This window comes from Adiantum capillus-veneris, chromosome 21, assembly GCF_014529385.1.
Source record: "Adiantum capillus-veneris isolate H3 chromosome 21, ASM1452938v2, whole genome shotgun sequence".
Classification (NCBI taxonomy): Eukaryota; Viridiplantae; Streptophyta; class Polypodiopsida; order Polypodiales; family Pteridaceae; genus Adiantum; species Adiantum capillus-veneris.
The window spans coordinates 115,762,279-115,772,837 of NC_140951.1; the positions used below are offsets into that span (position 1 = coordinate 115,762,279).

General features: G+C 38.7%; 1 protein-coding gene across 1 annotated transcript; it reads left to right on the forward strand.

Moving 5' to 3' along the window:
• Positions 1-226: 226 nt before the first annotated feature.
• Positions 227-789, forward strand: LOC147431587 (pterocarpan synthase 1-like). Its single transcript, XM_086494606.1, has one exon. It carries the CDS (start codon positions 352-354, stop codon positions 787-789), a length of 438 nt encoding a protein of 145 aa, XP_086350732.1. The 5' UTR covers positions 227-351.
• The last annotated feature ends 9,770 nt before the right edge of the window (positions 790-10,559 follow it).

Consider the following 10,559-nt stretch of genomic DNA (forward strand, 5'->3'; position numbering starts at 1 on the left):
AAAAAACTGGCACGGCGAAGAGGGACACTGCAGCAACGATAAAAGTCAAGTGGACCCGCCTTGCGCAGACTGGATCAGCACTCCACGCTTATATAAGGGCATGCAAGAGCAGGCTCAAACATACAAATCATCCTCCGAAACTATCGTGCAGCAAATTGCCGTAGTTTTAAATATTCAATTGCCTGCTTACTGGGGCAACTGTACGACAAATAATCTATAGGCTTCTGTCATTTGCATCATGGTGATGCTATTGCCAGCTTATATTTACGTAGCAACAGCTGCAGCTCCCGCTCCTGCACGCAGAAGGCCCCCGAGCGCCCTTTGTGCGGTCCTAGCGCCTTCACCTTCTACATGCACAACACCGTCTACAACCCCGTTGTGGACAACAAGGACTACTTCAACTCTGTGTACGGGCTGTCACCCAACGTGACGTGGCCCAATCCGTACGCCTTCGGCACCACCTCCACCTTCGAGGACCCCCTCACGGAGGGCCCCGCCAATACCTCGCAGCAGATCGGCGTGGCTCAGGGCCTGGCGCAGCTGAACAGCAAAGTGGGCTACACGCTCTTCCACATCTTCACGGCCAACATCACCGAGGGTGACTACAAGGGCACCATCTCCATCCTGGGCCAAATTCGCGAGGTCGACCCCGTGCGCTACCTCACAGTGGTGGGTGGAACGGGTGATTTCTTGGGCGCCCGAGGTTTGGCCACTAATCGCCTCGTCACCATGGACCATACGGCCCCTGCCACATGGACCCTTTCATTCGACCTCGACCTCTACTATTGATTCTACAACACGCCGCAAATTTTTCAATTGCACCAAATTTTCCTCAGTCAATCAACCATCCTTTCCCGATTTCGTTGCTCAGTAGTAGCTGATAAATATCATAGTGCCGTTCTCTCACAATGAATAATACAACTTATGGACTCTCCTTATTAAGAAGGTATGAGCGATTATAGCTATGAGTAATTTGTGATCATGTTTGAGTTTATTATTCTACTACAAATAACCTTGAGGGTTGTTAATTACTTTGATACCTCAAAGAAGATGCCCACCAACATCTATAGAAAGAAATTAGAGTGCAAATATTGTTCATGGTGGGAGATTTTTTGTATGTGGAATGTCTGCTAGTTATCGTTTTTAGAGTAATTCATTAAAGATCCTTGTGTGTGTGTGTGTGTGTATAACTTCTTCTTTTATATTACAAATTTATCTTCCTTATAGCTTGATTCGGGCTTCCTTGGGTGCTATGATGACAGATGCCTCTCTCTCTCTCTGTCTCTACCTACCTACCTACCTACCTACACACACAGACACACAAGCTATGGGCGAACATGAAAGAGGGGAGGTAGTTATGCCATAGCATGCTTTAATTTTGCAATATTGCATGGTTAACATATGAAAATTATTAGCAATGTTTCAAAATTCCCTTTTCAAGTACATTTTTCTTTTGGCTTGAAAAAACAGTTGATGGAAAGAGTGGAGGCTTTCAAGGTCAACTTCAAAAGGCCCTATGATAAGGACGTGGAAATCTTGCCCATACTTGTGATGTGTAGGTGCTTGCTCTTGTTACACATGCAAGCTCATTTTGTTGTCTCTGGTATTGTTGACTAGAGCAACCAATTCTCCCTCACTCGATAAAGATGAGAGAGAGAGAGAGAGAGAGAGAGAGTTTTGTTTTACCCTCCACACACATGAGAGAAATATTGAGTCTTGGGCATGCAAAGTTACAGACGTTAGTTCGAAACGGGCAAGTTTGGTTGAGAAATTTGCTAGAATTACAAGCAACACAATCACCTAACTGCACACAGCTATTGTCCGATCCCAAATGAACAGGCAGCCTGACAGGAAGGATAGGCATTCTTGACTTGAAAAAATTAATAATCGTTTCCACAAATCGAAGATTCCCTGTCGCCACTTCTACTTCCCATGACAAAGTGTCATGCTGACCCTGTAAAAAAATACCATTGTGTACTTTATAAAACAGTATAAGTGCTTGTGCATTACTTTCAAGAGTCTTCATCACTTTATGTGGTACCACTTAAGAGTGTTATATAAACACATTTAAGTGTTCTTTTACCATATAAAATGGTCTCTAACCATTTTTTTCTTATTAGAGTTTTAACCACTTTTAAGTAATATCAACTACTACTAGGTGAATCAATCAAGCTTACATACCTGTAACTGTGTTGCCTCTTCACCTAGGTTATCGAGATTGTGCACTTCAATATCAAGTCCCATGTCTTTGAGAGCCTCCTTTCTGATTTGAATCAAGGTCTCAAGATTTGCCATTGCTTTCTCGTTTGGTACAAGCCCAGCCTTATGAAACTTGAGTTCCTCCATATCCTTGTTCAGTCTCTCTACGATCTTGGTGGCGCCTCACATCAAACCAACCTGTTCATCTGTCTTTGTCTTTGATTGATCTAAAGCAATTTTTATTGCTTTGAGACATTGCTGCTTCTCTTTTAACTTTTCAGCAGCATTAGCCTTCATGTTGAAAATAGCGCTGCTACATCAGCCGTTGACGCAGAAAATGTAGTCAAGGAAACATTTGACATTCCAAATGTTCCTATCGAGCCAAACGCCCCCTTCTTTAGAAATTCCTCCTTAGCCTGCCCTGAAAATTGATGTCCACCTGAGTGTGTCTGCCAATCAAAGCCTGTGCCAGTACTGTCAGTGTAATTAGGCATATTTTCTGCATTAAATTTCCACTCGCTTCCAAGACATGGACCGTTTGTGGACCTCCATTTCTCCAATTTCCTATTTAAAGTTTTTTGTTGGCGTAACATTTTGATAACACCTTCAACATACACAGCCCATGCAACTAAACCTTCAGAATCTTCAGCGCCCTTGCACTTCTGCCACGTAAATCCATGTGCAAAATGCACGCCTACCTCGTTGTTTGGGGGAGCTCCCTGATATACTTTGTAGTATAGAAGGAGACATTCTTCATACATTTCAGGCCTCAGCCCCTTTAAATCATGCATCTTCTCCTTTTGGTGGCGCTTGTAAATCCATACCCTAAGCCACTCTTCATCTGAGAAATCATCATCACATAGGAGCTTCGGATCCTGGCCCGGATCCTGGCCAACCAAGCATAGCCCATATTCGGTATAAAAAACTTCCTTGGTGAAGCAAAATTTTGTTTGAGTGGGTAAGGCCACTCGTGGTATTGTCCACCTCCCTTTAAAAACATATATGAATGCATGTTAGTATGTAATGAGCCATAATTAAACTTGTTTTATCAACAATAAGAAGTGGTTGAAATGATTTCTACACCATTCTCAGTGGTACTGCAAAATTTTTAAGTGGTGGTGTACCACTAAATGGTTCTCAGCCACTTAAAACTGGTTAGGTAACACTCAAAAGTCCTGCTACACCACTATTTTTGCTGGTGATACATCACCTTTTGGTGTTTCTTCACCACTTTAAAGTGGTGCTCCAGCACATAAAAGTGGGTTGAACCTCTGTTCCGTTGTGCTACACCGATGTGAATTGTTGTACACAACTTAAAACTGGTGCTACACTCCTAAAAAGTGGTGCTACACCAATAGAATGTGGTATCTCCTTGTAAAGCTTCATCACTTAAAAGCACTTAACCACCACTTTTAGCAAAGATGCAGAACTAAAGATTATTGCACTTTTGTAAAGCATCACTAAAAAGTGGTTCTACAGCATTGAAAGTGGTTGACCATCACGCACCACCACTTTATACCAAATACCGTTCAGGTTAAGAAGCACCACTTTTCAGTGGTTCTACACACCTTTAAGGTACCGAATAACGTTCTAGTTAAGAAGCACCACTTTATAGTTGTGTTCACCACTTTATAGTGATGTTGACCACTTTATAGTGGTCTTCACCACTATAAACACCACTTAAATGTGATTTGAACCACAAAAAGTGGTGAACACCACTTTATTGGTGTTTACTACTTTATACCAAATAACGTTCAGGTTAAGAAGCACCACTTTTCAATGGTTCTACACACTTTTAAGGTACCGAATAATGTTCTAGTTAAGAAGCGCCACTTTATAGTTTTGTTCACCACTTTATAATGATGCTGACCACTTTATTGTGATGTTGGCCACTTTATAGTGGTCTTCACCACTAGAAAGTGGTGCTTCTTAACTAGAATGTTATTCGGTACCTTCAAAGTGTGTAGAACCACTGAAAAGAGGTGCACCATCGTGATGCTTCACCACAAAATAGTCAGGGTTTTCCACTAGAAACTGATGCACCCAGGGTTTTCGCTTAAAAGTGATGCACCCATTTTCCTCAGTCAATCAACCATCCTTTCCCGATTTTGTTGCCCAGTAGTAGGTGATAAATATCATAGTGCCGTTCTCTCACAATGAATAATACAACTCATGGACTCTCCTTATTAAGAAGGTATGAGTGATTATAGCTATGAGTAATTTGTGATCATGTTTGAGTTTATTATTCTACTACAAATAACCTTGAGGGTTGTTAATTACTTTGATACCTCAAAGAAGATGCCCACCAACATCTACAGAAAGAAATTTGAGTGCAAATATTGTTCATGGTGGGAGATTTTTTGTATGTGGAATGTCTGCTAGTTATCGTTTTTAGAGTACATCATTCAAGATCCTTGTGTGTGTGTGTGTGTGTGTGTGTGTGTGTGTGTGTGTGTAACTTCTTCTTTTATATTACAAATTTATCTTCCTTATAGCTTGATTCGGGCTTCCTTGGGTGCTATGATGACAGATGACTCTCTATCTCTCTCTCTCTCTTTCTACCTACCTACCTACCTACCTACACACACAGACACACAAGCTATGGGCGAACATGAAATAGGGGAGGTAGTTATGCCATAGCATGCTTTAATTTTGCAATATTGCATGGTTAACATATGAAAATTACTAGCAATGTTTCAAAATTCCCTTTTCAAGTACATTTTTCTTTTGGCTTGAAAAAACGGTTGATGGAAAGAGTGGAGGCTTTCAAGGTCAACTTCAAAAGGCCCTATGATAAGGATGTGGAAATCTTGCCCATACTTGTGATGTGTAGGTGCTTGCTCTTGTTACACATGCAAGCTCATTTTGTTGTCTCTGGTATTGTTGACTAGAGCAACCAATTCTCCCTCACTCGATAAAGATGAGAGAGAGAGAGAGAGAGAGAGAGAGAGAGAGAGTTTTGTTTTACCCTCCACACACATGAGAGAAATATTGAGTCTTGAGCATGCAAAGTTACAGACGTTAGTTGAAATTTGCTAGAATTTAAAAAATACCTTGAAATCCTCGCTTTCTCTATCACATGCAATCAACTTCAATTCCTTATAGTATTCCAACAACCTTTAGTAAATTTTTCATTACGCCAAATAAAAATTTGCACATGCATAGACGTCTCTCTCCCAACACACTCACATACACATAGCCACATCGAGGACCCAAGAAAAGTCAGCATTTCAATGTTCATGAAGTTTTTTTTGCAAAAGACTTTACCATTTTAATCACAACAGTTGAAAAAATGATGTATGTGCATGCATGCGCGCGCGCACACATGAGTGTGTGTGTGTGTGTGTTTGTGTGCGCTCGTGCATGCATGCGTGTGCGTGCCAGAAAGAGAGAGAGAGAGAGAGAGAGAGAGAGAGAGAGAGAGAGAGAGAGAGAGAGAGAGAGAGAGAGAGATCAGAGAGAGACAAGACCACAAATAAGTATATAGATGAGGGAAGTGTGCACATACATACATGTGTGTGTGTGTGTGTGTGTGACTGAGAGAGAGAGAGAGAGAGAGAGAGAGAGAGAGAGAGAGAGTCAAGAGAGGACCACAAATAAGTACATAGATGAAGGGAGAATTTTCAAATGAACTAAGAATTTTGTTTTACAACATGGACATTTCAAAGGCTACACTAGTTTATTGCCAAAAAGTCTATAGAATGTACCTATATAATTCACTATTATTGGTGCTTATATTTCAACTAGATTAGGATATACATTTAGGTGTCGACACGCTTCTCTCAAATCTATAATTTGAACCCAAATCAAATGAATCTTATAGTGATGAATCAACCCAAGTTCTTGCTTCAACAAAATGAACATAATATTAGAGACGAAATCCATATCAAATGTATCTAACTCTTCTTTATATTGAGAAACTAGCTATATAGATTGTTAGAAATTCTTTTTAGCCTCTATTTTGAAAGTGTTTTGCAATATCTTGATGTCCCCAACATGTCTTTCATCTTTATGGGCATGTATTTTGGGCGCAACTTGAGATCCAAAGTGAGCAAGATATTGGTATCACATAGATTGAATTTCATTAATAGTCATTGTTCTTGCTGGTGTGTTTTGAGTATTGCATTGTCATGCAAGGAAAACTAAACAAGTGCACATAATTTTAAAACAATGAACTATATTTTTTAGTACCTCTAAAATATTGTTCATGGTGCAATGTATTGCAAAGGTAATCCTCGGTATCAAAAATATATATTTGTGATCAAAAGCACGGTGAATTATCAAATAACTTGGTATTAAAGCTCCTATGTTGTGATATATGGAGCAATGAACTTTGAAGATAATACTCTAGAAGCGTGGAGACTTCTTTCAATGGATGTGCACTCCATCTACTATCACTAGTTTCCATACAAAATTATTGCTCAACCTCTTCCAGTTACCCTCTAGGTGAGTCAAGAAAATGCCTATAGAAAATAATGTCTGTGAGGACCTAGAGAACATTTCTATAAACCCTAGAAAATGCCTCATCTATATGACTACCTAGAGATGCAAAATATAAAAGCACTATAGTATATGGTCTTATATACTTGAGACATCTATAGCATCTAGGCATATTAATATGCACCAAATATACATTTTTGTGCTGGAGGATCCTCTAAAAGAGACAAACTTACATCTCTTGATGTGCAAAAAACAATTCCTACAAAGCTTGGATTAGACTAACCCTTTATGTTTCCACAACATATACTTGAATCCACCTAAATATTGCACTTTAATATAGTTGCCAAAATAACGAGGTAGATATGAAGGTATAATAAACTGTAAATCTTCAAGAAAGTCATAGAAAACATATAAACCTTTTTTCACACTTTTGTAACTACTCTCTAGATAGGTGTAGTCCATATTTGTTGTATTTTTGTCTCTCCCTCTCTTGGATTATTAATAGTTTTCTATGTTATGCTTGTTGCTTTAATCAATTGCATATCTACTTATTGTACTTTCTCTCAGGACCCTTGTCATATAGTTGTGCTTATCGCTTCCCCTTAGACAAGAGACTTCTTATATTGACCTAGTTTTGTGAAATTTATATTATAACTTTGTGAGTTGCTAAAAATAATCTAGCTTGCTTTGCATGTTAGAAGAGAAAATAGATAGTCCTAAAACCATTTTTAAGAAAATAAATAATTGATCACACTTCTATAAATAAACTCACTCAAAAAAGCAATGCCAGTCAATCAAAGCATATTAGGAAAGAAGATCTTAATTCATAATGTTTAGTATACAATTAGTTGATAAGCAGTTTACATTTATGCTAGAAGTACTTGGATTTCCTAATAAGTTTCCATCATAGGAGTTAATCTAGTTGACGTTGCTTTAAGTTGTCCAATAATAGAAGTCCAAGTATAGGTTTGGACATTTTCTATTGCTACCAATGTATACACACTCTTAACGTTTGGGAAAATGTTTTTTAGGAAAAACATTAACTCTTTTACTCGAATTATATTCAAGAATATTCAAGATCGTATCTTGATTACACTGGATGCAAGAATTTGGACTATTGAGATTATTTGATCTTTTAATTGCTTCATGGCCTCTTTTAACTTCTTAGTCCTTCTCTTATCTCTTTCCATGGGAAAAAAAAGGTCAAAAAGAGTAACCACGCAGGAGGCTTGATTCACTTATGCTATATGGCAAGATGCATGTATCCACTTTTAGTATCTACTGCCACCATGACTGCTTGAAAATTTCTCATTTTCATTACTTCTATATCATTTTGACTTGGTTACACTCACTTTTAGGGGCAAGTATGGTGGCCAACAAAAAACACATAATTAGAAACACGTTGGAAAGTCTGGATTGTGATTTTTATAAAAACAAAATGTAAATTTTAGTGTGTGAAAAGACTATCTTGGCTAAACCTTTTGCACCACGTAATAGTATCATGACATTCATGAATACTCAAATATAACATTATCTTATAATTTTCTTTTGACACATATTGTGTGTGTGTGTGTGTGTGTGTGTGTGTGTGTGTGTGAGAGAGAGAGAGAGAGAGAGAGAGAGAGAGAGAGAGAGAGAGAGAGATAGCATACATCTAATCTGTGCCTATTCTACCTTCCTTTCTATGCCCTCTCTATTTAATTTGAGTAGGTGAGGTGTGAAGATACGGTGTAGACAAGTTGTATAAAGAGGGGTAGATAGAGGGATAAAAGTCTATCAACCTCTCTCTCTACACCTAATCTACACATATTTTAGCTCTCTTTCTATGTTCTCACTATCTACCTTGATTATGTAGAGAAGTAGACGTGTGGCTGAAAGCAAGGGATGGTGGTACAAATTGGTTGTCCTTGACACCACCTAAGCTCGGTGGGTTTTCTAAGAAGAACAAGACTAAAGTAAAATAGGACAAAAGAAAAATAAAGGAAGAAATTAAAGAGAAATTTCTTAAAGGTTTTATACCTTAGTCTTTTTTTTGTGAAATGTCACATAAGCAGATTGATGTGGGTGTAAGACGTGGATAGGACTTAGATTATATTGCTCTCTCTCCCTCCCTCTCCCTCTCTCTCTCTCTCTCTCTCTCTCTCTCTCTCTCTCTCACACACACACACACACACACACACACACACACACACACATGTTACACTTAATTTGTTGGTCCCTCCTAACTTCAATGCACTAAAACAACCTCCTTCACACACGGTCATACCTCTGCAAATCTGAATATGGTCACACATCCCTACCAATTTTGGGGCAGCCTCTCGCCTTGTGTTTCTGTAGCAAACCTAGAGAGCTTTTTGCTACAACACAAACCTTCACACACACACACATGGAAAGGCTCCCTCTAAAATGACTCTACCCCACTCAACCACACTCGCCTAGGCCGGTACCTTGACGCCTTCAACCGTCCACACACACACTTCTAGAATCTGGACGTGATGCCCTCGTGATGTTTGGTAAAACTGCAGTGAGATTCTCTTGGTGATCTGCAAACACGAGCACCATTCACCAACACTCAAACAACCCTCTCAGGGCCTCTCTCTTATTTTCTGTTGCACCCTTGTAGGTTCGTCTCATTGACATCTGAGTCACAAAAAATAAATAAAATTAAAACTCCCCACGAAAATTCTTTTAAACCAAATATTTTAAAGAGGATTTCCCACCAAACCCTTCACAAAATTTTCCTTCTCCAGCCCCTTAGCCTGCCAGGCTTGTCTCTACAGTCAAGAGGACCACAAGTTTCTTTTTTGAAAATAGATATGAAATAGATTGAGCTTTTTTTCACTCAATAGACCTTCATGATCATATCTTTGCCAAAAAGTGTAGTCTTCATTGAAATCATAGCATGTAACATCCATTAAGCAACGTCCACATATGTATAATTCTGATCGTTCATGGATGCCTAAAATGGAAGAGTGGCAGTTTATGGTGAGCACACTCTCTCTTTTGTATGATTGGTCTTCCGTGATTGGAATCTTTGCATGGATTGTACTAAACATTTTGGGGTTTGGGGCAGAACATGATTTCTCTAGTGCTTACTATAAATGAAAAAAACATCACATAGCATTAACACTCGGGATATTTTTTGAGAGGGAATTGGTTTATGGTAGGAAAATCGGGATTATTTCGACCACTCACGAAGGGGTTAAAACTTGAGGATTTCTTTTCACGATGACTTGATTATGGGTGCCAGATTGGTTATGTTAGACTCTAAGCTACCATTTTTTGTATCATTCATTGACCATATTGCTTTTTATGAAATAAACTTGCTACATGAGAGCATATTGATGCATCCATGAATTGAAGTTCTTTTTGTAAATTGTAGTAGCTTTTGATGCTTGTAATTGATCATGCCAACACTTTTTAGTGCCTATTTTGAATGCTAAATGCTCTCAAGTAGTAATGATTGAGATCTATTTTGAAGGGGTACAGTGAATGATCCTGCTTGAGCGATCGAGAGAGAAGAATAGTCACTTCATTACATGTTTTGTATGCAATATTTTCTAGTGAAAGAGCATGGATGTGGGCTATGAGTATGTGCATCCATTGCGTGATTTAAAATTGTGCATGGAATGCATTAAAAGGGTTGAGATTGTGGTTGAGCATGAACTTTCAGTGGTTATGTTGATTGAAAATTCTTTACTCTAGAAGAAAATTTCTTTTGGCATGCAGGTGAGCTTCATTTGAGAGTACATTGATGATGCATTCAAGCTTAGTTGAGGTAGTTTGTGTTTGAACTTGTCTTGATTGTGCACTTTACTGTCCGATGTTTATGCAAAAACCCTACATAGCACTAATATTGAGCTTTTTTTAAAAGGCCGTAAGATAGCATTTTGGATTTATGATTGAGAATGGCACTTTTG

Coding starts and splice junctions, on each gene's coding strand:
- LOC147431587 (XM_086494606.1), top strand. CDS start 352: ATGCACAACACCGTCTACAACCCCGTTGTGGACAACAAGGACTACTTC.